The sequence below is a fragment of the Mytilus galloprovincialis genome, chromosome 14, assembly GCF_965363235.1.
Source record: "Mytilus galloprovincialis chromosome 14, xbMytGall1.hap1.1, whole genome shotgun sequence".
Lineage (NCBI taxonomy): Eukaryota > Metazoa > Mollusca > Bivalvia > Mytilida > Mytilidae > Mytilus > Mytilus galloprovincialis.
This window is the reverse complement of record NC_134851.1, coordinates 65,476,491-65,504,417: the sequence shown is the minus strand read 5'-3', so window position 1 is coordinate 65,504,417 and position 27,927 is coordinate 65,476,491. Positions and strand designations below refer to the sequence as shown.

The 27,927-nt window shown below is 32.4% G+C and overlaps 2 protein-coding genes across 4 annotated transcripts; one reads left to right on the top strand and one right to left on the bottom strand.

Annotated features, from left to right (window-relative positions):
• Positions 1-118: 118 nt before the first annotated feature.
• Positions 119-27,927, bottom strand: LOC143058546 (tubulin delta chain-like). Its single transcript, XM_076232047.1, has 13 exons — positions 27,728-27,927; positions 25,611-25,706; positions 24,887-24,939; positions 24,053-24,066; positions 9,722-9,786; positions 8,134-8,192; positions 6,436-6,577; positions 5,941-6,093; positions 4,776-4,871; positions 4,076-4,148; positions 2,893-3,037; positions 2,126-2,286; positions 119-254 (listed from the first exon to the last, which is right to left on the bottom strand). The coding sequence occupies exons 1-13, from the start codon at positions 27,820-27,822 to the stop codon at positions 186-188; spliced, it is 1,221 nt and encodes a 406-aa protein (XP_076088162.1). The 5' UTR covers positions 27,823-27,927; the 3' UTR covers positions 119-185.
• LOC143058541 (uncharacterized) lies at positions 9,917-23,624 on the top strand. Of its 3 annotated transcripts, XM_076232041.1 has the most exons (9): positions 9,917-10,814; positions 12,616-12,716; positions 14,080-14,187; positions 16,543-17,687; positions 18,338-18,445; positions 18,913-19,088; positions 19,561-19,756; positions 20,262-20,596; positions 21,539-23,624. In XM_076232041.1, exons 4-9 carry the CDS (start codon positions 16,937-16,939, stop codon positions 22,310-22,312), a joined length of 2,340 nt encoding a protein of 779 aa, XP_076088156.1. In that variant the 5' UTR covers positions 9,917-10,814; positions 12,616-12,716; positions 14,080-14,187; positions 16,543-16,936; the 3' UTR covers positions 22,313-23,624. The 3 variants fall into 3 exon arrangements, with proteins under 3 accessions (XP_076088156.1, XP_076088157.1, XP_076088158.1); XM_076232042.1 differs by lacking the exons at positions 9,917-10,814; positions 12,616-12,716; positions 14,080-14,187 and having other exon boundaries at positions 17,554-17,687; positions 18,355-18,445; XM_076232043.1 differs by lacking the exons at positions 9,917-10,814; positions 12,616-12,716; positions 14,080-14,187; positions 16,543-17,687 and having other exon boundaries at positions 18,366-18,445; positions 18,894-19,088.

Here is a 27,927-nt window from a genome sequence, read left to right as displayed (position 1 = left end):
CATAAAAAGTAGTTATTGAACTATGAAAATTAGGTGAAGGACAATGGACACATGACAGACGGAAACTTGTGGAATCTATATACAAATTATGCAGGCTCAACAAAAACAACAACTAACATTAAGACATAAGACACACATTTGTTTTGATGATCATAAAAAATTAAATCATAAATGTCATTTAAATTTTATGAAAATGCACTTTTATAATTCTGTATAATGTCTTCTACAACATCAAATGCTTCTTCAAATTCCTCCTGAAAAAGACAGAAATTAGATATTAAAAAATTACACCGTTCTGCTATATCATATTTTTACCTTTGAATGTTAAATTTAAAAACACACTTTAAAAAAAAATTGTTTTTGGTTTCAGACCAGGATTTCAAAAGCAACTTCATCATTATTCTTTGTTTTTCTTGACATGCAATGATCAGCTGAATATCAGTTACCATTGACTAATTATTTAGACATAAGATTTGAATTTGATTTTTTTTTTGCATTTTAACGCCTGTTTTTAGCACTGCTTTTGGGCTATTTTGTGATGGCCAGTTTTTCATTGGCGGAGGAAGCCATAGTGTCTGGAGAAAACCACTGACCTTCGATAGGGAAGCTAACAATCCTAGTCAATTAAGATTGGAGTCTAGTACACAAGTTCCAAGTCACAACCTTAGTGTTGACTTGCTAGTGATTACAGAGTAACTAGTTATACATAGACATGTGTGAATCCACTATTGTCACTTGTTGTTATATAGCGCAACACTTGTTTCCATACTAAAACATCCATGAGTTTCAAATATCTGACTTCAAGCATTCATGGTGAAAGTGAGATCATAACAAGAATGTGTCCAAAGTACACGGATGCCCCACTCGCACTATCCTTTACCATGTTCCATGGACCGTGAAATTGGGTAATAATCTAATTTGGCATTAAAATTAGAAAGATTATACTATAGGGAACATATGTACTAAGTTTCAAGTTGATTGGACTTCAGCTTCTTCAAAAACTACCTTGACCAAAAACTTTAACCTGAAACTTCCACTTTCATTTCTATGTTCAGTGGACCGTGAAATTGGGGTCAAAAGTCTAATTTGGCTTTAAAATTATAAAGATCATATCATAAGCAACAAGTGTACTAAGTTTCAAGTTGATTGGACTTCAGCTTCATCGAAAACTACCTTGACCAAAAACTTTAACCTGAACGGACAGCCGAACGGAAGCACAGACGGACAGACAAACGGAGCCACAGACCAGAAAACATAATGCCCCTCTACTATTGTAGGTGGGGCATAAAAACACTTTCTTGCTGAGTTGAAGACCCATTGGTGGCCTTGGCTGTTGTCTGCTGTATGGTCGGGTTGTTGTATCTTTGACATACTCCCCATTTCCATTCTCAGTTTTACTTTGAACAGATACAATTAATAAACTTTTATTGATAGAATAGCTAATTGAAAAATTCAGAACAGAGGAAAATATTTAACGAGTGACCTAATAACTGTAACACATTAATTCATGTGCATGAGTTAATTATCCATGTTGTTTGGTCAAGGGTTGAATTTTTTCTATATTTTAATTCTTTGATTAGTTATTCTATTTATTGAGCTCAAGACATTGTTGGGTTATTCTTTATATACTGCAATCCTACAACTGTTCCAAATAAAAAATTCATAACTTTTTTTTAAATTTGGAGCATATGAGGTAAAAAAGTCAGCTAACCTGTACTTTTAATGAATTCATCAATAAAACTCTACGTACATGCAGTGTCAAGGTCATAAACAAGTTGATATAAGGTGAGCGATTGTCTATGACAAATGATTGAACGTACAATGCAATTTGACAGGCCAAATACAAAAAATGTAGCACAGCTGCAGTGTATTAAAAGAATGACTGCAATATTTTTTCTGTCTGAAGAAAAATTATCAAAAATGTGGTGCACACTGAATAACCCAAGTAGTTACAGACATTCCTTCTTATTTAATTCTAAATTCCATTTCAATCTAGAAAACTTTGACAATGTCATGGTCACATGACAAAATTATGTCTATGAGCTGATAGACAAAACACTGTTAGAGAATCAGAAGACATGTTGCGCTACATCGAAAATTAAATTATAAACACTATTCTTCTTACATTGGTAACTCCATACTTGTTGTACCAATGGAGATATGCTTTGGCAGCGAATTTGACCCTTGACCTTTCATAGACAGTCTCAAGGTATTCTACTATTGACTCTGAATTCGATGCTACTGTTATTGAAGCTGTGTCTTTTGGTCCAATACTGTTGGTTTTGGCTGAAACAATAAATTATTGCAGATACATGTATATGATAAAACTTCTACTGATACATAATGTACATAATTTAAACATATTTTATTGTTCAAAATGACAAATGGATTAGACACAAGTTTTACAACTTAGTAACGTCTTCTCCAATGTACATGATGTATGTCCTTCTCTCATTCTTAAAAACCCTGAACAGTTGATTAGTTTTTGTTTTATACCTTATCAACATATAGATTTATGCTTTCCTATAAAAAGACAATAAAATTGAGAATGGAAATTGGGAATGTGCCAAAGAGACAACAACCCGACCATAGAGCAGACAACAGCAGAAGGTCACCAATATTTGTAGTTACTGAATTGCCATTTATTCTTTTTGTGTTTTTTCAAAAGACACCCTTAAATTTCAGTGTAATGTGGATTCATTATTATTCGTTGTGTACCAATTTTTTTTGGTTAATTCTGTGGGTTCAGTGGAACCATGAAATTAAATGTTCAAAGAATGACATATTTTCTATGGGATAGTATGCAGAGCTCGGCATAACAACACAATTAAATAATCATATCTCTCAAAATGTAATTGTCAATGGTATATAAACATGCTTCTTTACACATACCAGTCCAAATATCTATAGGGAAGGGATTCCAGCTGACAGTGTTGAAAGATTTACGGAACTTTTTCTCCAGCCCCTGTGTCATCTGGGGGTAAAATGTCTCTGTACTGTCACCTCGTGCTATCACTACATTACCTATACTACCAAACTGATACTGTATAAGGAAAATGGGTGAATATTTCTCACTTCTTGAATCCATTAAATAATATACAGTTAAATCCCAAGGAAGAGTAAACAAGAATGTGTCCCCAGTACATGCATGCCCCATCCGACTATTATTTTCTATGTTCAGTGGACCGTGAAAATGGGATAAAATCACTTATTTGGCATTAAAATTAGAAAGATCATATCATAAGGAACATGTTTACTAAGTTTCAAGTTGATTGAACTTCAACTTCATCAAAAATTACCTCGACCAAAAACTTTAACCTGAAGCCTGACAAACGGACGATTGGACACACTGACCAGAGATCATAATGCCAACAAATGGGACATAATAAAAAGTTGTCTCATAAGACAGCACATAATTTGTGAATTTGGGGCCTTTTTAAAGCTGACACTGCGGTATTGGCCTGCACATTGTTGAAAGGCAGTGTGGTAACATAAAGTTTAAAATTTTTGTGTTATTTGGTCTAGTGAAGAGTTGTCTCATTGGCAATCATACCACATCTTCTATTTTATATATCATTCATTTTCGTTTCTTTAATTTTTTTAGGCATTTCACTTCCACTTTATATTTTGTTCTCTATTCTTTAAATTGCAGTTCTATCAATCAAATAATCAGCCTTTCTAGTTTTCTGCCTATATTACTGTATTCCCCTCTTTCTTTTCTATTATTATCTTTTCTGTAAACCTAATTGTGATAAAATTGAGAATGGAAATGGAGAATGTGTCAAAGAGACAACAACCCGACCGTAGAAAAAACAACAGCAGAAGGTCACCAACAGGTCTTCAATGTAGCGAGACATTCCCACACCTGGAGGCGTCCTTCAGCTGGCCCCTAAACAAATATATACTAGTTCAGTGATAATGAACGCCATACTAATTTCCGAATTGTACACAAGAAACTAAAATTAAAAAAATACAAGATTAACAAAGGTCAGAGGCTCCTGACTTGGGACAGGCGCAAAAATGCGGCGGGGTTAAACATGTTTATGACCCTGATACTCATTATATATAAGGATACTACATTTCCTTTGCTATCATGTCGTCTAATGCCTTGGCTCATCTGTTTCTGTAGTCCTGCCCAAGACAGCTTACTGCAATAGCAAAAATAAAAAAATGATTGATTAGTATTGTAAATCTCCTATAAATTGGAGCACCACTATATGTGAAGCTAAAACTACTTAAGTAAATTCAGAAATCATTGCGATGTTTTTATTTTTGCGAAAAATGCCACAAGGTAATAATTGCAATCATTTAAACTTGCATTTAGAAATATTTTATATGAATAAAACAGGATTTTTCTAAATAGCACAAAATTAAAATGGCAATAATAAATGCATGCAATTAACTTCTGAATTTATAGTACAAAATGAAGACAATTTTGCAAATTATTTTCGACATCCTTTCAAAAATAATATTTTTCAAAAGTTATCAGATTTTTCAGGTCCAGAAGGTGCTTGTACATACTGTACAATCAAAAAATATTGTGAGGTTTCAACTGTGAGATATTTATAACTGTAAATAACGTGACTGCATGAGATTTGTAATTATAAGAAATCACATTTTGATATCAAATGCATATACATGTATTTATATGCAGATTATCCTGAAATAGCACAAATAATCTTGTATTTGTTTCCCTACTTCAAGAATCACACCAATAAATGCACTCATTAATTTCTGAATTTACAGTAAATGTTTGACTTTAATAATTAACTTGCCTCTTAGCTATATGATGGACCTGTACAAATTTATTTGCAGGAAGAGGACAAACGGATCTTATCATCTCCCAAGGTTCCATACCAATACTTGGTCCACTAAAATAATAAAAAATATGAACTTTCAATTAGAATACAAAAATGTAATGCATACATTGATTAACTCCTCTTAAGCTTGTAAACTCTGCTTTCTAGTTTTATCATATGCTACAGGAAATACATTTTATATCACGTAAGCTCCAGGTAAATCAATTTATAAATTTAAACTTGTTTCCCATAGTTAATCAACATTGTTTAGGAAAGATGTTACAATTTTATTGTAGATTTGAGAAAAAAAAATTTAAACACCATATTTTGGTTCAATTACTAGCTAGGGGTCTATCAAAACTTTTTAAAAACTTTTTGTAACAGGAATCAAATATTTTACAGGGAGGGGACAACATTTTTAATGGAAGGGGAGACAACCAAGCCTTTTAAATTATTGTAAGCAAGTGAACGTTTTACAGTTTTGAGACTATTTACATCCTTTAATCCTTTAACATAAGGGGAAGCAATTCATTCCTTGTTTGTGAAATAATGGGCATCATTTAGCTTGTTTAAAGGAGTTATTATTTTCTACACATTTTTCTAAAACAAATGATTGCATCAAACCTGAAAGTGTAAGCATATGACTATGACGTATATGTATGCCCCTTAGTATACATGAGGGGACTATTTCTAAGAATTTGTGTATAGTGTGATTTTTTTTACTGTATTAAAATAAATCTCTATGCTGAAAAACTGTTTATTTTTTAATCTTTAAAGAAGGTACCATAAAAAAAAAAAAAAAACATTTTATGAGTAAGGGGAGACAATTCAAACTATTTTTCATGTCAGTATTATACAATTTCTTTTCTAACTTAAAAACAGACAATTCCAATGTTTTTGGTGCGCCACCAAATTAACATTAGGTATTTGTATACTTCATGAAATTATAGTTTTTTTTTTTTTATTCTTACGTAAAAGAGTAATATTAAAAAAAATGTTTTAATTGTAAGTGGAGATAATCTAACCTTTTTGGTGTCATGGTATCTGTTGGCAGGAACACTCCCCCAAGAGCAGACACTATAGAGGTATTCATGGCATCAAAAGAAACATGGTTACTTTATGTAAGGGGAGATAATCTTACATTTTTGGTGTCATGGTATCTGTGGGCAGGAATACTCCACCTAGAGCAGAGGCTATAGAAGTGTTCATGGCATCAAAAGACACACTCTCCATCTTTCTCTGAAGTTTTCCGAGAACATCATCATTATAAGTCAGAACAACACAGTCAGTGTTCCTGAAATAGAATCGTCTTAATAAATATAATTGCAAAATTAAAACTGTATTTGAAAAAGATCATTTAAATTTCAAATATCCATAGTTTGGCTATAAATTTGATAAAATTTTTAGGAATAGCTTGAAAAATATAAATCAAAATGTAGCAAAAAAAAAAACTGCCAATAAAAATAAACACAAAAACTGTTTTGTGCATTCAAGTTTTGAAATTTCAAAAACCAAATATATTCCCAGGTTCCATTTTCTTGTTTCTTATTTTTCTTTAATATCATATTAAAATGATGTTATGTTAGAAGATTTTAAGCTAATCATAAAATGTCCCAAATATTACATGTTATTTTACCTTTGAAGGTATGACAGTGTTAGCAAAGCATTATAGTTCTGTAATGGACTTTCTCCTGTCAAACATGGCGCCACAGTACAGGAAATAAGGTGGTTCATGGGATATTCCTCTCTCATGGCCTCACACAGACGAGATCCTAATCCTAAAAAATATACAAATATATGTAAGGTTCTATTTGGAAGTGATCCTCAAAGTACAGGATATTAGATGGTTTATTGGATATTCCTCCCTCATGGTCTCACAAAGACGAGATCCTTATCCTAAAATATACAAATATATGGAAGGTTCTGTGCTGGAATGATGCTGCACAGTATGTTGTACAGGTTCTGTTTGATAATGATCCCCATGGTACAGGAATAATAATTGAATAATCCTTTTTAAAAGAATATATAGATCTTAATAAAGCAAATTAAAAAGTGTGCTTGATATTTCCACAAATCACAATAAACAGCTCCAATGAGTGCATGATACACCCGTCGTCTTGTGTGTGAATATTATGCAATAATCATAAATGGTTTCTGACTTATGGTGCGTCATGTGAAAAAAACCATTTTTACAAAATACTCAATAACTTAAAAATAAAATTTTGAATCATCACCAAAAATTATACAGATCTTTAGATATATAACTAAGAAGTGAGTAAAGTTTTAAGCAATAACCATAAATAGTTTTTGAGATACAGCACAACCTCTGACCCTCCCCCTTTTTTTCACAAAAAACTCAATATCTCTAAAATAAAATTTTGAATCAAAACCAAAAAGTATACAGATCTTTAGATTAATATTACTAAGAAGTGTGTAAAGTTTTAAGCAATAATCATAAATCCTTTTTAAGATACAGTGCGACATGTGAAAAAAAACACACCCTTGTTTTAGTTACATAGTCCTGTAACTCAAAAAATTTTAATCTTATTTTCACTAAAAAGTATACAAATCGCTTGATCATCATTAGAAACAACTATATTAAGTTTCATGAAACTTAGATAAGTCATTCTCAAGTTACGGTGCAACATGTTTACGCCAGACAGACAGATGGACGGACATTTGTATACCATAATACGTCCTGTCAAAATTTTGACGGGCGTATAAAAAGACAACAAAAGGAACATTATAATGCTTTGAGATTGGTTTGGGTTGTCTCCCTTTTCTCAATTACTTCACATCAAGATATATGGAATACTGTGGATTTATTATTATTCATTGGATACAAATTTTCCTGGATATAGGTAAACCACGAAATTAATTGTTCAACGAATGACAAATTTTCTATAGGCTTGTATGCAGACCATAGACAGCAAAACCACGAAATTAGATATCTATGAACATGTTACTTTCCCAGTATCCATGGAAACTGGTACCCACAAAAATAAATGAATCCACAAAACAATGAGAATATATAAACAGTTGTGAAATATATGTTGCTGAATTTAATCCTTTCATTATTTTAAGTATGGACTTCAATGTTCAAGTATATGACCATGTAGATTATGCTTATAAAAACAAGTCTTTTAGATATATCATTATGCAGATTATAATTTTACAAACCAGTTTCAGCCAAAAATCAATCCCAGCATTGATGAAACTTTGAAATGTGAAAAAAATCACATTCAAACGACATAACAAAAAGGGGAGATAACAAAACTTTGTCATTTCATTTACATGAGCTATATATAGTACTTATATACATACAAATACCAACCTGAACCTGTACCACCAGTCAAACTGTGCATCATAATACAACCACTGTACATGTCACATCTGTAAAAAAAAACTTCTTGAGAACCAGGCTAATTTAGACATTCTTCATATTCACCTGTTTACTTACTGTTGCAGATATTGTTAAAGGTCTATGAATTTTAAACTTAAACATTGCTTTACAGTGCAGTACTTGTTCATTGTAAACCTGTATGAAGGCCAATTACAGATGTATTTAGTTGTACTGTGTGGATGCTGTCAAATTCAAAATAACAACACATCTCCTTTTATCAATGCGAAATAAACAAGAATGTGTCCATAGTGCACAGATGTCCCACTCACACTATCATTTTCTATGTTCAGTGGACCCTGAACATGTGTACTCACGTTTTAAGTTATAACTTCATATAAAACTACAATGACCAAAAACTTAAAAGCAGAACAGACGGACTAATCATTAGACGCCTAGGTGGGGCATGAAAAGTAATTGTAAACTAGATATCATTGAGATGGGAGCCATCTCTGTGGGCCCCGCTGTGAATAATGTGCATTAAACAATTGTATCTTTACCATAGGACATGGGTTTATCAACTGAAATCAAAGTTTTTGACCTTGACCTTTGACCTAGGAAGTTGTAAATAAATTATGACACACCCTTTGGTGTTGGTTTATAAACATGTCAAGTATAAACTTTGAAATGATAACGGTTCTCAAGATATAGAGCGGACACGATCTTTACCATAGGACATGGGGTTGTCAACTGAAACCAAAGTTTTTGACCTTGACCTTTGACCTAGGAAGTTGCACATAAATTATGACACACCCTTTGGTGTTGGTTTATATACATGTCAAGTATAAACTTTGAAATGATAACGGTTCTCAAAATATAGAGCGGACACGATCTTTACCATAGGACATGGAGTTGTCAACTGAAATCAAAGTTTTTGACCTTGACCTTTAACCTAGGAAGTTGTTCATAAATTATGACATACCCTCTGATATTGTTTTATATACATTTCAGGTATAAACTTTAAAATGAAAACGGTTCTCAAGATATAGAGCGGACACAATCTTTACCATAGGACATGGGGTTGTCAACTGAAACCAAAGTTTTTGACCTTGAACTTTGCCCTAGGCAGTCGTTCATAAATTATGACACACCCTCTGGTGTTGGTTCATATACATGTCAAGTATAAACTTTGAAATCATAACGGTTCTCAAGATATAGAGCGGACACGATCTTCACCACAGGACACAGGGTTGTCAACTGAAACCAAAGTTTTTTTACCTTGACCTTTGACCTAGGAAGTTGTACATACATGTACATCATGACACGCCCTCTGGTGGTGGTTAATAAACATGTAAAGTATAAAGTATGAAATCATAATGGTTCTCTAGATATGGAGCGGACACAAAGTTAAAGTGTTACGGACGGATGGACGGACAGACTGATCACTATAGGGCGACCCGCCTAAAGGCGGGCCCCTAATAAAAAATGCAATAATTGTCATAAATGGAAATAGTGAGATCAGAATTTATAACAGTTATAATCGAATCATATTTTCCTAAATACAAATTTCTAGTTTTGATACCTCTCAATTTCTTTCCGGACTTGGTTGGCAGTGTCCTCTAGTATGTGATCCTCTCCAGTCTTCTTTTAAAGTACAGTTCTTGCTAAGGACCATGCAAATTTAAAAAATTATGATACAAGATGTAATTTTATTATATGTATACATTTTTTTGAAGAAGAAATATAAAAAATAATATATTTAAAATTGTACTGCAATAAAAATGCACAACAACTACTTTTTACATGAGATTTCTTCATGGTATTTCAGCCATTTTCCCATAGGATTGTACAGTGAAACTTGAACTTAAATATTGCAGTTGATGGACAACCATATAATTCATATTTTAGTTTAATACATCTAAAATTGATCATTTTCATAATTCATGAAGAGAAAACCGTGTGATAATGTCTAAAAGTTCTTTTTTGTAAATGACCGTTTTGAAATTTGAATTTCCCTCCAAACAAACTTCCTACAGTTACCTCCCTTTATCAAAAACGAAAATCAAACACCAATTTCTTATCTAAACTGATTTTCAGAACTATTTTCTAGACTAATCAGTCATGATAATGTATTTTATGATAAAGCCAAAGAATTTTTTAAAGTATTGGACCTGACAACAAATATGTAGCAGGTAAATGTTGTTTGGTTAGAGATTATTTGTTTACATTAGCAATCATGGCGGCAATTTAGAAAATCAACAAGCTGACAGCAGAAGATATGTTTCCCCGTTGTAATGTCGGGATATTTGTAAAAACTCAGTGTGGAACTTCCTCTCATTACCAAAATGAGTTGTCCCTTGTAAAACTATTTGATTGTAATCGGGATATATCAGGTCATTTGCATTCCCTGAGACTACCAACTGGCCAAAATCAGACAAAATGTGACACCCAAACAGAGGGTCAGCTGATTTCAAGAAGGGCAGGTGTATTTGATTATAATAGAAATCTAAGCATATGTCCGAAACATAGGTATGATTTGGGGATCTATTGGAGGCCCAGAACAACTTGCCAATTCCCAGGTCATGTTGGGAAGGGAAAACCAGTTCGAACAGTAACAAGTCCTATGAGTTATGGAATATGGTGTACACAGACACAGCTTGTGCATGCAGGATCAGGTATGAAATTTGGTAAAGTGCTAGTTCAAACATGAGATATCCAGGTGGACATAAATTTGGGGGTTAAGGGTCCCACAAAATAAAACTGTCAGGTTTACAATTAACAGATTAATACCGTATGTTTACATTTTATCAGATACATGTATTTTATGGAAGCAGGACAAATCGCCCCACTGGCAAATCGCCCCAACCCTAATCGCCCCACTTTTTCACCAACTCGCCCCACTTTAAATAAACACGCCCGAAACTGATTTACCAAATCACCCCAGTTTTTAAATAATCGCCCCACATGTGAAATGGGATAAATCATGTTTAATATTACTTCTGCCAACTCGCCCCACTTAATGGAAAAAGGTAATATCTAGATTAGTATATAATTTTCATGTCTGCCAACTCGCCCTACTTTAATGAAAACTATCTACACAGAATACAAACAAAGTTTACGAAAATTTATTTAATTCAGTTACTATTATTGATATACTGAAATTATAATTCTAAATATAACTTTTGTATTGTTGGAGAATAACAGTATTCTTGTAAGCTTAGTTATTTGCATAACAATTGAAAAGAAACCTGTTAATTGTATCATAATGCAATATATATAAATGTATTTTATTTATTTTTATTTGATGACCAAACCTGAAGTCTAATCCTTGATTTGCAATTTTTCATGGCATTTTTTTTGAAAAAGTCGGTCTGATGATTTATGAATGTTTTGTTTATCAAACTTGTTTAAAAAATGTTATTCAAGAATCCTTAGGATCCTCTAGAGCGTTTTATGCAATAAAAAGGAGATATACATGTATATATGCCGGACTTGTTGGGAATTTTGAAAAAGGGAGTTTTATTATCATTTTATCTTTTCTTCTGACATGTCTGAGTCTCCCCCTTCTACCATGGACATATTGTCTGCCATCTCATGTGTGAATCTATACATGTGGATGTTTCCTACCTAAATTAATGTTAGGAGTTTGGTTGAGGTACAAATGACAACTCAAAATTGGCACATGCCCATCCCCATAAATTGGGGTATGATGTTAAATTTATCGTTTCATATTTTCTCAAAACAGACTTACAAGGTACATGTAGCATGATGAAAATTTCCTTGTTATATTACTAAAATGTTGTTCTCAAGTCAATTGAAATTTGTTTATAAGTACATTTTACATGAACGTTGTGTACATACAGAAAACAATAAACACCAATTCTGATGTGATTTTAAAACAGACATACAAAAAAATCTCCAACAAAAATAAAAAGTTGGATAGTATTCGTTTAATTGTATGTATACACACTCCTTATACATGTAATAATATAACTCACGTCTTCAATTTTTTTTTATAATGGAATGAATGGCAAAGTAAGGAAATATTTGTATGATGTGTTCCTGAGGTTAATATTATGTACTAAAACAAAAGAAATATTTTTGTTACTGTGTCAGGTGTAAATCAACCATGCCTGCTTGGTTAGTACATACATGTACATGTATATATGCTGTACCGATAATATACCATTATTTTATTGTTGAACATGAAAACAAAGAGTTTTAGCATGGAGTTATTCACACACATACACAATGATACACTTTTAATGTTTTGCACTTTAAAAAGCTCATACAACATAACAACAAGCGCACTAAAAGTATAGCAGTTTTGCAATAATTCTATACATATATACACATGGAATAAGAAGCGCATCATTTTTTTTTATTGGGTGAACATTATTTAATAACTTTTTATTGCCTATTAATTTAGATTCATGTACATGTCAATGCTATTCACAATTTAAATTTGCTTTTCAGGAATATGCAGAAAATGTATAGATGTTTTCAAGGAGGTTGTACCAGACATTACTGTATACCAGACAGGTTTAAACAGTATCACAGATAGTAATGATAGTGAGGTAACCAAAATACTAACCTCAAAGTCTTTTTGTGCTCAGATTTATTGTATCACCATTCTGACATGTAACCTGAGTATAAAACTTATAAAAAAAGACACATTTTTTTATTTCCTTCATGTCCTTTAACTTTAGTAAGCATGTTTAAATTAGAAATATGAGCTACGGCCTAAATTGACCCTAAATTATTTAACTCTTTCTTGGCTTAAGACCCTTTTATACTTATATGGTATACTATTTGTATTTTTTTTCCATTGAAAGTACATTCAATACACATATAAGAATTAAAATTTATACAAAGTTTAAATTGCTGAAAAATATTACATCTTCATGTTAAAGTACATGTACTCTTTCATTGGAAAACCTTCATTTTTTGGCACCGACTCATATAAATATGACCTTTGAATAATTGTGATAAGTCTGATAAATCAAATGAGTATTCTATTGCTTTGAATACATGATATGTTATATATTTAGGCATTTAAAAAGTATTTTTTTGCAATATTTTAATTTTTTAAGCCTCAAATGTTGATAGTTGAAATTTTTCTATTTGAAAATAGAATTTATGATATTGTCTTTAATATACATTCTAATGCCATGAAACTTTATAAGCAGTCTCATAATTTATTAAGGCTTTGGTCATAACAAATTTTATTAAGATTTGACAGCTTTTTCTATCCTATTAGGTCTGAATACACAGTTATTGTCCTTTGATTTTTGTTGTTCACTAATATATTCCTAAGTGTGGACAGGGTGTTACTTGCCATTTTTTTTTATACCCCTTCCAAATGTATGTCTTTGTTTTATGCCCCAAATAGCAAGTAGGGGAATTGATACTATGAAAAAAAATGTAATTTTAAAGTAAAGTAGTAATCTTGTCCAGCAGAAAAGGTTAAAAGTTAGCACTTCAGAAGCTTGTCAAAAGATGTCAAGACCCTCTCACACAAAATTATCCATATTTTGAGTTAGAGCCAATGAAGTTTTCCATAATTTTGATATGTTTTGTCCCAAAAGTAGTAAAACACACTAAAAATATTATTTAGAAAGCGCTGGTTGGATTTTTTAGTTTTCTTTTATGGTCCTAAAGAATTGCAAATAACTGTGTACTCGGACCATGTACATGTATATTTATGTGATACTGTATTGAAATTCTGTACAATACAATATTTTTTTAAAACTCATTTCAAATTGGTCCTTAATGAAAATTTTAACCTGAATTAGTCTATATGTCCTTGTTACTGTAATTAATTATTATATTCTAGATACATACATGTGTATATCATTGTATATGCCATTTTCTTTTTAAGGCAAATTTAAAACAATTGAAATTTGTTACAATGATTCTATGCTTAATGTATATTTATAGAAAGAAGAGGCAGCTGAAGAACATAGTTTTAACTTTACCAGTGACAGTTCCGACAATTTTTACAATTTGAGACAGAGAACAAATGTATCATACCACAATGAGTTGGATGTGAGTGAAACTTTTTTTCAAGAAAATTATAAATTTGGTTAATAGATAATGTGAACTCTGACTGATCTAAACAAATTGTCAATTAGCATGAATAGTAATTACGTCCATCTGTAACATAAACAGGTCACATCAACCTACAGGTATATTGCCCACATAAATGACTTTGTTTAAGGTCCATATCTCAGCAACTACAACATGTACAAGTCATAGAGGAATAATCTTGGGACTGTGGTAGGATTGCAAATGAAACTACTCTCTACAAAAGACCAAAATGACACAGAAATTAACATCTATAGGTAACCGTACTGCCTTTAACACCGTATTGCCTTTAACAATGAGCAAAACCCATACACCACAGTCAGCTATAAAAGGCCATGAAAAGACAATGTAAAACAGTTCAAACAAGAAAAAAAAGGCCATGAAAAGACAATGTAAAACAGTTCAAACGAGAAAACTAACATGTAGGTTAAGGTTAATCACAGTCAAGGCGTTAGCCATTGTTTTTTTTATTCATATTTAATAAGCATACATGTATCAAAATTAAAAAACAACTATGACCTAGATTTACTGAGATTATGAATAACTGATTTCTTCTATATTAAAGAATTACTGAATGTACACCATTAAATAAGTCTGCCAAACAAAGTTTGGATACTTATTGTTTTTGCTCAGTTTTTTTTTTTAATATTCTTCTTCTTCCTCTTCTTCTTCTTCCGCCACTTTAAAAATAAAGTTATCCCCAGCAGTTCTCCAAAACCGCTTGTCAGATTTACTTAGTATTTCATAAAATGTTAGACTATTATAAAGAGGTATTTGGGGGGGGGGGGGATAAAGAAGGGAGGGGTTTACTATAGAACCCTATGGGATTTTATTTTTTTTTATTTTCAAATGACTATAACATGAAAACTGTAAGTGATAGACACACCTAGTCTTCAGAAACGATCACAGGACAGGTCCCCACCCCCTTTAATTTTAGAATATACTATGTATTATCTTGTAAACGGTAGAGATCCCCACCCCTAAACCATATATATTCGTGTATGGGACAATAAAACAATTTAAATGAAATAATGAAATAATAGGGAAGTACCTGGTGGGGGGGGGGGGGGCTCTTGTTTGAAAAATTGTTAACAGTCGAGATCCCCACCCATAAACCATATATATTCATGTATGGGACAATAAAACAATTTAAATAAAAAAGAAGGGAAGTACCTGAGGGTCACCTCCACCCCTCTTGTTTGTAAAAATTTGTAAACAGTCGAGATCCCCACCCCTAAACCATATATATTTGTGTATGGGACAATAAAACAATTTAAATGAAATAAAAGGGAAGTAGCTGGGGGTCACCCTCGACCCCTCTTGTTTGAAAAATTGAAAACGGTTGAGAACCCCACCCCTAAAACATATATATTCGTGTATGGGACAATAAAACAAATAAAATGAAATAAAAGGGAAGTACCTGGGGGTCACCCCCAACCCTCATGTTTGATAAATTGTAAACAGTCGAGATCCCCACCCCTAAACCATATATATTTGTGTATGGGACAATAAAACAAATTAAATGAAATGAAAGGGAAGTACCTGGGGGGTCACCCCCAACCCTCATGTTTGATAAATTGTAAACAGTCGAGATCCCCACCCCTAAACCATATATATTTGTGTATGGGACAATAAAACAAATTAAATGAAATAAAAGGGAAGTACCTGGGGGGTCACCCCCAACCCTCATGTTTGATAAATTGTAAACAGTCGAGATCCCCACCCCTAAACCATATATATTTGTGTATGGGACAATAAAACAAATTAAATGAAATGAAAGGGAAGTACCTGGGGGGTCACACCTAACCCTCATGTTTGATAAATTGTAAATGGTCAAGATCCCTATAATTTATTTTTTCTTGAATGGGACAACAAAACAAATCAAATGAAATATAGGTTAAGTCCATGGGGGTCAACCCACCCCCTCAATAAATGGTCAAGATTCCCATCCCTAAACCATATATATTCTTGTATAGGACAATAAAGCAAATCAAAGGAATGGGAATAGCGAATTATGGGAGCTTTGTTTGGGAGACTTCATAACAGCATCCTGTTACAATTACTTCTTGTTTTATTTCCTTTCAACAGGCAAACCTCTTTGATTTCATTTAAAAATGCAGAACAAAAAAAAATTGAGTTCGTTCTAGAACAACTTCTTGCTAAGCCTGGAGTTCACTCTCGGGAGACATTTGCAGTTATGAGTTGTCTCCAGTCTGTGGAAATGTATAAATAAAAGTTTATCTATAATTGCTCCCTGTTTTGTATTCTTAAAAGATACTTTGCAAGCTATACATGTAATAATACTTTATTTTTTAGGACATTCTAGAATGTACATCAGAGTGTACCCAAGCAACCAACTCACAGACTTCCAACTGGAGTGACAATATCCAGACACCGCTTAGCGAAATTAATCAAGCTCCTGAGTACTATTGGAAGAGGATCTATTAGTCCACTAAAATTTCAGCTGTCAAAACCTTTAGATGATGTTAAGGAGAGTACACTACGATATATCAAGAGGAAAGCAACAGAATCTATTGATGTGTTGTTAGAATCAATTGCACCAGGTCAATCTTCAGATTTAAAGAAATTGATTTTCTCAGAGGGTATTAAGAATTTGAATGAACCAGAGCAAGACTCAGAACTTACAAAACTCATACTCACTTTGTTCAATGATACAAATAATAATACAGTAAAATATCAACTATTATCAATGATTGCTGAAAAATATACCAAAAGAGAACTTCAAAATATGATACCTGGATTAACAGTATACAAGATTGACCAGGCTAGGCAATATGCTTCTTTACATGGACCAGGTAGTACCATGAATGAAAAGGCAGAAAAATTCCATCGTTCAAGAATGGAACCTGAAAAGCTGGAACATGCCTTAAGTTTTTTCTTTGACCCACAGTTCATTCAACTGTCATCATTTGGAACCCGTGAACTCAAGTTAGAAAATGGGGATAAAATAATGATTCCAGAAGTGGTACGATCAACATGCAGCTCAAATTTGGTAAACATGTACATTTCTTACTGTAAAGAGAATGAATTTGTTCCATTGAGTTCTTCTACACTCTACAAAATTCTTTCTTCCTGTTCATCAGCCACAAAAACAAACCTTCGAGGTTTAGATAATACTGCTGCAGATGGTTCTTCAGCTTGTGATGATCTAACAGAGCTAGTAAAGAATATTGCCAGTAAATCTGTGTTGACTAAAGACGAAACTGACGAAATTTTGCTGCAAATCAAATGCTCTAAACTTTACATGAAAACAGATTATAAATTGCATATAAAACAAAATGATGAGTGTGCAGACCACTGTATTAACTTGGCACTTAGTGACCCTAGTGATGCACTCTTACAAAATCCATGCCAACACACACACAATATCAAGTGTGACAGATGTGAGCTGTTCCCTGATCTTATTAAATTACTGAAGGAGAAGATTTCTAACACTAACGGTATGTACCAATTAAAAAAAGTCCTTGAGAAAGTTACTGTAAAATTTTATTTTTTTTTAAGCAATAGCCTCAATCACACAGTGAACTAAATGATCAAGGTGCAAATTGTAGTGGGTTTAACCAGTTGAATATTGGAAAGCATGCTTCACATGTATCATGTGTATTCAGGTTATTTCAAAAGACTGAAAACAAAATACTGTACATTCTTATAACTGTTTGTTTTTTCGTAATAAAAAGTTACTAACATCATAGCGGAAAAGGAAATGATACAACGGACAAAAACAATTTAATTAATCAAGCATTGATATTTTTTACAAGCTTAATATAATAAGAGTCACAGTATTTGAATGTATTTGTATAGCCACCAGCCCAATGGGCCATTCCAGTATAAATGTTATTGGTCCAAAATTGAAAAAAACTAGCCAGTTCTTTTTTTGACTTGTAAGTAAAACAATTCATTGTAAAGATTTTTTTTTTTAAGTGCAAAAATGAACATACATGGTATAGATATTATGCCATATCATGGAACAACTATTCATCGATATCTGTTATCAATATTAATTTTGTTGACTTTGTATTTCTGCATAAAACTTACAAAATTTTTGTCATACTGCTGTTCACAACTTTATGAAATTTATGTTCTTTTCCAGTGTATGATCAAGAACAGAAATGTGATCTGCTGAAAGAAATGGAGATAGCTGAAAGTAAGGTGACTGATTGGAAAAGCCATGTTTTAAGAACAATTAACCAAGATGAAGGTACATAATATGTAGATATCAATGCTAATTTCATTTTTTATGAATTGAAAGGGGCATAATTATAAAAAGTTATTATAACAAGATCAAATCAGTCATTATAAACTGAATGTTTATGAATATACTGTATATTCCATATTTATGTTTAAAAGAACCAAAGAAAGACTTGGAACTTACAAAACTCATAGTTACATTTTTACTTTGTTTAATTTAGTTGTTTCTTCTTGTTATATATAAATTTATTTGGATGGGCTTTAGAAACAGGCAGAAATGATACTTGAATGTCTAAGAATTCTTGTTTTATTAGCTCAGATTTTATAATTGAATGACTAACAAGGTTCATTCCTTTGACACCAGAATTTGTTTACAATGTAAGTTGTAAACATGTGCTGAAAAGACCAATAGAATATTTTTTAGATATGTGATTTTTAATCTAGAACACTCATTTCAGTTTTAATTATTACTTGCAGGCAGAATGAATCTCCTGGAGAATTTGAATCCAAACCAGATGTTAATAGTGATGGATTGGGCCATGAAATTTTTACCATCACTACACAGAGAAAAACAGTCAGACTTCTATGGACAGAAAGGATTCAGTTGGCATATTTCAGTGTGCATTTTCAAGGACACCAATGGGAAACTAAAGGTAGTTTATCCTTGCTGGACTTTATTATTATAACGGTATTGAATGTAAACTAAAGCAAAGAAAGTTAATGTGCTGACAACAGTTTTTAATTTGGCAACATTCATGCCCCAAATTGTGTATCCAGGGGCTCTTAAGTTTTCATGTTGTCCATCAACAATTAATCTTTTTGTAAATTTAGTCAAATGTTCATATCCCAGCAACTATACATGGGATATATACAGATGCATCAGGAATAAAAGGTCAGTCTCCATGCAACATTGATCAATGTGACCTACATTTGCCACTTAATTGACTTATATTAAAATTTATGTTTGTATCTCAGTAACTTTACATGATAGGATCCCATAACCTAGTGTATGGATGCATCAGGGATTGTAGGTCAACATCAAGGTAAAATAAGTTCACTTTGCCTTTCTCATTTTAATAGTATTCTACTGACCTATAGGTTAATTTAATGTTGTTTCTTTTTCAGCATGAGACTTTTGCCCACCTGTTCAATTTAGTGAAACAAGACTGGTTTGCTGTGGCATCAATTTTAGAAAATGTTTTGGTGAATGTCCGGGTCAGAATGCCAATTATCACTGAAGTATTTTTAAGATCGGATAACGCTGGATGTTACCACACCGGACTCCTATGGCAGGCTATTCATGGGATCAGTGAACGGACAGGTTTGTGCAGTTCATCATTTATGAATACATAGTATGATCATGGAACCGGTCTACTGTAGTTTCAGGGCCAACATCAAATATGCTTGATTGACTGGGGATAATTTTATTTAAACGGTTTTATATGAATTTCAGGCATGACATTTAATGTAAGTTGGATATACATTTCATCATCTAGTTCCATATTTATTTAATGATTTATTAACAGTGAAATTATCCTGCATCTACATGATGAACTTGAGCTGCCCAGATTTTTCTTATAGACTCCTGCATCCCATTCCTCACATTCATTTGTGTAAAGAGGGGGATATGACCTTTATTGGGACTCTGGGATCATACAATTTCTAGTTCAAAGTATACATAAATGCTACATCACAGACACACAAGGTGATAGCAATTTCAGTGATATACAAAATAATCAGCCCAAACAATTTCTTGTACCACACTCCTTAAACTAAATTATAGACTTTTTATAGTGCAATATATTTGATCTTGTCATTATTTTCAGATATTTTCATCCAAAGATATGATTATAGTGAGGCACAGTCTGGGAAATCGTATTGTGACAGCAAAATCGCGCACATGCGACGAAAGATGAGGATGTATGTCGCATCAGGTGGAAACATACAAAACCCTGTAGATATGAGAGATGCGATTCTAAGTGGAAAAGGGGTAGTAGGGTGCAGAGTAGCAGTTGCTGAAATAAATACAGAAAAACAGCAGATTTTTAGCCATAAATGGAAAGGGGTCCAAAATATAACGAACTTGGGGTTCATGGCAGAGAAAGTTATAATTTGGAAAGCCTATGGTATTGGCAATGGAAATTCTATTCCTATGTCAGAGGTATTATATCTTTCATTACATTATTGTCTTACCATTTTAGGCAGTTATATAGAAGTCATCAAGCCCCTTTATATTGATTTTATAAACACAACTTCAATTACACCTGTGGGGGATAAAATTTGTTTATAATAACCATAGAAACATGTCTATTTGAAATTTTTGAGGTCTGAAATAAATTTCTTGTGTACCCTGAAAAATTTTCCCTACCAGAAATATTTTATTGCATAATCTTGTTTTGAATTATTTTTTTTATTATGAAAATTAAGGACTTTCAAATTGTTGGATTTATATACCCATCATAAACAGATATAATTGTCATCCTATTAAAATATGTAAATGTCTGAATTGGTAACAGCACACATTTTGTTTAAATGTTGGTCAAGATGGAGTACATTAGATGGAATGCTATAGGGGAGCAGGGACATCTTGATTGCATTAACACATTCTGTCTTTATTTGCATTTTTCTGATTTTCAGCTTATTATATATATATCAAAAACTGTAATACATAAAAAATGAATTTAATTTTTAAGTTATATATACTGGTTATTGGTATGTCAAAAACTTGTGCTGTGTCAAATTTACCAGGATCTATTAGTATTTCAAACTATGATATAGTGTCTATACTTGTTCATGGTTCAGTATTACAGCTGTGCTCCACAGAGCATTACATTTTGTTTTTTTCGTAAAGATTCTCACTAGAATATTAAGAAAAACATTGTGACATATATATGTCAGCTTCATTATGATGTCACTTACAAAAAGAATTCAGTTTCAGGCAGAAATTCTCTAATGTATCACAACTTTTCCTATATACTCAAGATAATTTTTGACTTGACCTTTTTAACTCCCAATATTCTATTTATTTTCAATTAATTGTATTTATACTACATATTGCGGAATTCTCAGAAAAAATTGCATTGAAATGTCTCTTTCTTTTCAGGTTAAAAAAATGTCTTGTGATCAAGAAGAAACAGCTTTGATAATCACACATGATTTTAATGATATTATACAAACAGGCAGTGTTACCTTACCAAAGAAAAGAGCCAACCCAGTCCAATCAGAAGACAACGTAGAATTAGAACAGGAAGCCACAAGAACTGAGGATTTAGAAAATTTATCTAACTCAAGTTCTTCAGTTTTTAATTGCTCTGAAATCGGCTGCACCAAACAATACCAATTCTTCTCCAAACTACAAAATCATATAGAGTTTGGTCGTCATGTTTACAAATTGGAAAGAAAATCAACGTATGATGACATCAAATTAAAATGGGCAGATGTTTGTAAAGATGTTGATATCAGACTGAGAAATTTAGAAAAAGTCCAAGAATCATTAAATGAGATAAATGAACACCAAGTAGATTGTGGATGGGCTCTTAGAAAAGGGAAAAAAGTTATTAGGCACTCAAAAGCTGTGAAAGATTATCTTTTACATCTTTTCACCATTGGACAAACTACAGGGAAAAAAATTAGTCCATCTGAAGCAGCCTTGTTGATTAGAAATAGTCGGGATGAGGAAGGAAGAAAAATGTTTCAACCAGAAGAATACCTCCTTACATCACAGGTGGCCTCATACTTTTCTAGACTGGCTTTATTATCCAGGCAGAATCAGCTTTCAAGAAGAGAACAGGACAATTTGAATGATGAAGACTTGGCTGCTGTGTTGTCATCCATTGAGGAAAATGAAGTTCGCCAAAACATTCTTCAAACACATTGACACATTTCTTATTTTAATGTATTTTTATATAGGTTGTATGGACTTTTGTTATGGGGGGGGGGGGGGGTTTATACTGATCAAAAACATGAAAAGGGTTTAAAAATCGGTCATTATCCCTTTTGAATGAAGTTTGGGAGAAGATTTTATAGTTGTCTTTTGTCCATCCCAATTATGCATGGTTCTCAATAAAGATAAAAAAAAATAAATCCCCTCTGAAACTATGTAACAGAATTTCATGAAACTTTGACAGTAATAAGAACACAATAAAGATATTTCAAATCCCTGAATTTTGTTCGGGTTTAAGCTTTTTGAAAATTCCATAAATCTTCAACTGAAACAATTTGTCAGATCAAATCCTGAAACTCTGCTCAACTCCTGAAACAACTCGGGAGAATTTCATGAAACTTAGTAGTTATTTAGGACACAGCTGTGCATATTATCAGAAAATTTTGATCCCATGAAATTCTTTGAAGATATATAGCTCTTTAAAAGTAAAAAAAGATATTCCACATGCAGTTTGACAGAGCAACTTCTTTGAAGCCATAGAACAGATTTTGCAAAATTTGATGATTTGTTACAAAAATTATGTATATTGAATTAGCTTTCTGTGACTTATTGCATAAGTAGGTTTTTTTTGTCCAAATGAAACAATTGAATAGTGGAAAAGTTGCATTTCTACACAAGAAAGCATTCTGAAGACAACTTTTTCCCCAGTAAAGCTAATAATTACAATGTATAGAAATAGATATAAATTCATAAATTTGGGACCATTTAAGGAATTGTCTTATAAGAAATTAAAAATAATTTACTTCAACACAAACATATATAAGTATATTATTAGTGTGCTCATTTCTAAGTAAAGACATAAAAATTTGGCGGGAAATTAGATTTATCTGGATTTTCATTGCCATTGTATTGATAATTTCAGTCTTTCCATAGAGGTTGAAAATCTAACTAGAGTTGTGTTATTTGGTAAATGCTTTATTAAGATATATAAATTTAACTGAGAAATTTTGAAATTAATGTAAAAAAAATTCTGGTTTAGTGATCGATATAACCAAAGGGTTTCCAAAATTTCCAACCAAAAATTTATCAGCAGCATCCTTAAATGTTATTAAAAGTGGGAAATATGATATATAATAACCTTCTTAGCATTGTTTGATCACTACTATTTTCATATTTGATTGTTTATGATGTATAGTGTAATGAAAACAATTCACAGTTAACCTCTTCAGAGGAATTGTAATTTTGATATTTTTTCTGAAATATTGATTTTTTATGCACAAAATAAACTATTTCATGATAAAAGTCACACGGTTTTCGTTATTTTTTATTACAAACCAATATATGAACTGTATAAAATTCAAAGGTTTGTAGATGTACTGGCTCCATCAATTTTTTTTTAAGACTTTGAAGTTCGGTGAATTTCCTGAAAATATAGCCAAATGGCTTTTTGAAAATCAACAGATATTAAAATCACCAAAGAGATATAAAGGCAAATCTTTAGATATCATCTATTCACTTGAATTTCATTCTTTTAAGTTGTTAAATGATATTATATTCTAAATCAGATTAATATTTGAGATATAAATTGATTTTTTTATGTTTAAAAAGTGATGAAAAACAAGATTTTTCAATGAAAAACGGCAATTTTTGGATTTATGGTTTAAACACCGTTACCATGGCAACGATTTATTTGCAGATTTTTTTTTAATGATAAATCATAATCAAAAAAGTTAAAAGTCCATGGTAACCTATAAATCATTAAAGAAAACATTTGTGACTCTTTCAAGGAAAAAAAGTTTCGCAGATCATCCCCAAATAATACAAACAGAACAGCAAGCTATAATGGGCCCCAAAAATTACTAGTGTAAAACCATTCAAACGGGAAAGCCATCAGTCTAATCTATATAAACGTGAAGCATGGTTGAGCCGTAAGAGAAAATGGACAAGAACTACATACAGACAAACAAAACCTGGAGATATATAATATGTTTTATGTGAAAATGACAATGAGAATAATGGTCATAGTATGAACGTAGTCAGGTCGTAGGAAGAGCATGATGAGGACGGCAAGGGAGTGCTGGAATTGTACTATGGTCTTGGACAGTGTGGTGTAAACGTGGTATAGTCATAGTGGAAGCGTAGTTGGGTCGCGGTGAGAACGTTATGGTCGTAGTGAGATCGTAATAACATCGCTGTGAGATCGTACTGCAGTCTTTTCGAAAAGAATCACGTTTTCGCTACGCTCTCGCTACGATGGTACAGCGACCTTTACGATCTTACTACGACCTTAGTGCGCTCTCACTAGGCTTCTAATACGTTCTGATTTCGCCACAACCGCACCACGATTGTTTTGAACATGTTCAAAGTTGGCCACGCTCATCACGATCTTGAAGACCTCACCACGACACCGCTACAACCTTACTGCGATCTACACGATCGTACTACAATCATCAAAATTTACATTTTTTTCACAGATCATAGTGCAATCATGGCCTAGTGGGACTGGGGTATTAGGTAAATAAGTATCGATATAATTATATGTATATTGAAAGGAGGGAGACAACAAACCTAATGCCCAATTTGTTCCTCTTCCTCTCTTCCCAGATACAATATTTCCATCTCTGAAAAATATAAAATATTAAAGAGCCTAAGACCTATCAGAAAATGACTGAAAGGATGGTGATAATGAATTTTGATGAATCATTGAATGAGGCGCTAGCATATACATGTAGAGTATGGTAATAGTGATTTTGAAGTGTTTACTGTTAAAGGGAGAGGGCCTTAATACATGTAATAAATGCATGAGGATACTACTGGTAAAATATTTAGTAAGGTACATGTAATTGTTTGTTGCTGTAGATCATTTTAATTTTGTTTTCATTTCACATACGTAAAGCCGTTATTTGAATTGTTTTACATTTATCATGTTGGGGCAATTTATAGCTTGTTATTCAGTTATTGGTTTTGCTCATGAAATTGTATGGTGACCTATCATCATGATCATTGCTGATTCTATGTCATCTGGTCTCATTTGCAATCAAATCACATCTTATTTTTTATAGCACTTTGTACCATGTTTGCAAGTTTTTATTATTGCCAAAACTGTGATGAGATACAGGCGTCCAAAAAAAACAACAACATGCATTACAATGCTAGATCATGTTGATAGCATTTTTTAATAAAATTGATATATTGTAATAATGAATATCCCATTTGACATTAATAATGAGTATATTGTTGAACAATCACAATAATAAATGCAATTTCTGAATTGTCTGTTTACTTGTTTTACATTATTTTGAGACCTTTACAAGCCTTTTGTACAACTTTTGGTTCACTATCTACATGTACAGATCTTTGTTTTCCATCAGGGTGTATGAAAGTGTGTCTAAAATAGAAAAAAATAGACTTTGGTAATTGTAAAACAAAAAGACAGAAACACATACATTTGTGCACTTCAGAATTATAGGGAGAAGTGACTTTTCTTTTTCAAATTGATAGGGAGAAGTAATGAGATTCATGAAATTTTAAAAAGAATTATTTATTCACTAGCAGCTCTCCAATGTTTGTTTATCGTGTTTATAACAAAGTTTCTGTTTTAGTTGGTGATAAAAAGAATGCTGGACAACTTGGCCCGGAGACAAGTCGGACCAATTCAATCGGACAGTCTAAAGAGACAATTCGGACCGTCAATAAAACAACTTGGATAGTATAAAAGGACAACACAAACAAAGTATTAAAAGAGGATTTGAACTATATTAATTATTATAAATTATTAAATGATATATTTTAGATTGCAACATCATTTCGGCATTTTACTGAATTTGCCAAAAAAAATGCATTACATACATGTAGTTTTTGTTCTTATCTTTAACAATTTATTATAAAACTAGAGCTGTTGTTGACCATCTCCAAGATGTTATATCCTATGACAAAAGGGTTGCAGTGGCACCACCGACTTAACCTTTAATTATACATCCTCATCCACCTCACATGCAAGGAAGCCAAGAAAACCCCAATGGATTGCAAACTTGTCAGTGAAGGCAAGCTCTGTTGATTCCAAAGCAAACAGACAACGCAGACACATGGGATTCTATTTACTGCATTGCCATCAAACTTGTTTGCTACCAATGATGTGACAGTCAGTCACTTTCGAAAGAAGTGTGCACTTATTAATGGACCGTCCATTTATGTACATTGTATGATGGACTAAGAAAGAACTTTAGTGTTTTATGAGATATAAATAAATCGTTTGACATAGGAATTTTCATATATATGAGAATGTTTTCCTTATTATTTAAGCTTTCGTCAAAAGTATAATTTTATACGTAGTCTGAGTTGTTATTTCAAACGGTCAGAGTTTTCTTATTAAGTGACAGTCCAATTTTTCTTATTGAAGGTCTAAGCTAAGTTGTCTTCTTAGACGGTCCCAGTGGTCTTTTTTTAAGATGGTCCGAGTTGTCTCCAGGCCAACTTGTCTTGCACCCGACAAAAATACATTGACCAGGTCAGGAATAACCACCAATTGGTGGATTATACGTATATACATGTACCTCAATTGACGTATAATCCACCAATTGACATATATTGGTATAGACCAATTGATGTATAATGCAAGTTTTTTTGTAATAAAATGCTAGTGTGAAATAAGAGCATCATTTTGCAACTTTCAACCTACAAATGTATTTTACATGTTTTATGACCATTATCATGATTATAATGATTATTGAGACTCCTCCGAAAGTTTCAGTTTTGTCAAAGCCTGCTGCATTTCTTGAGAATGCATGTGTACAACAATTCTTTTGTTAAAACATCTGTACTATTGACCTTAATTGACTTTTAATAATGAAAGTCAACTATTAACAAAGAGCTCCATTCACCTGTGGAGTTGTACTCAAAATCACATGACTGCAGACAGTATTGAAGTCCATTGACAGCTAGGTGATTACTGGTAAATTGCCAATCAAGAATTGACAAGATAACAATAGAAGAAACTGCAAATACAATTATTGATTAAATGCAATACATGTATGTTATGTCACTATACTAAACCAGGAATGTTTGACATGTTTTAAAACCCCCAAAGAAGAAGATGTTTTCATACTATAATATGGTTTTAAGAAAACAATGTTCCATTTTGGTTGAATAATTTGCAATAACAAAGAATTATACATCAATTGGTCTATACCATTATATGTCAATTGGTGGATTATACGTCAATTGAGATATAATCCAACAATTGGTGGTTATTCCTGACCTGTTGACACCTTTGAAAAATTATATGGAGAAGAAAATATAAGTTAAAAAGATCATCAATAGTTGACTGGCAAAGCATAAAAAGTTGTTAATACTCGGAGACGAAATAACTGTTGCCGAAATGAATGTACTGGGCGCAAATTTTTTTTATACCCTTCATGAACAGCTTTGTCTTGTGATGTTTTCTTCCAGAAAGCCTTTCCTATTTGGTTTCCGCATTGACCGACATGTAGAAATACTGCTGACATCTTCAGTTAAAAACTTCATTGTTCATAACAATGCCGTTGTCCTGCAAAACAATGTATAATTGAAAACAGACCGAAATCTGATTTTCAACCGGATGTTATGAAGAA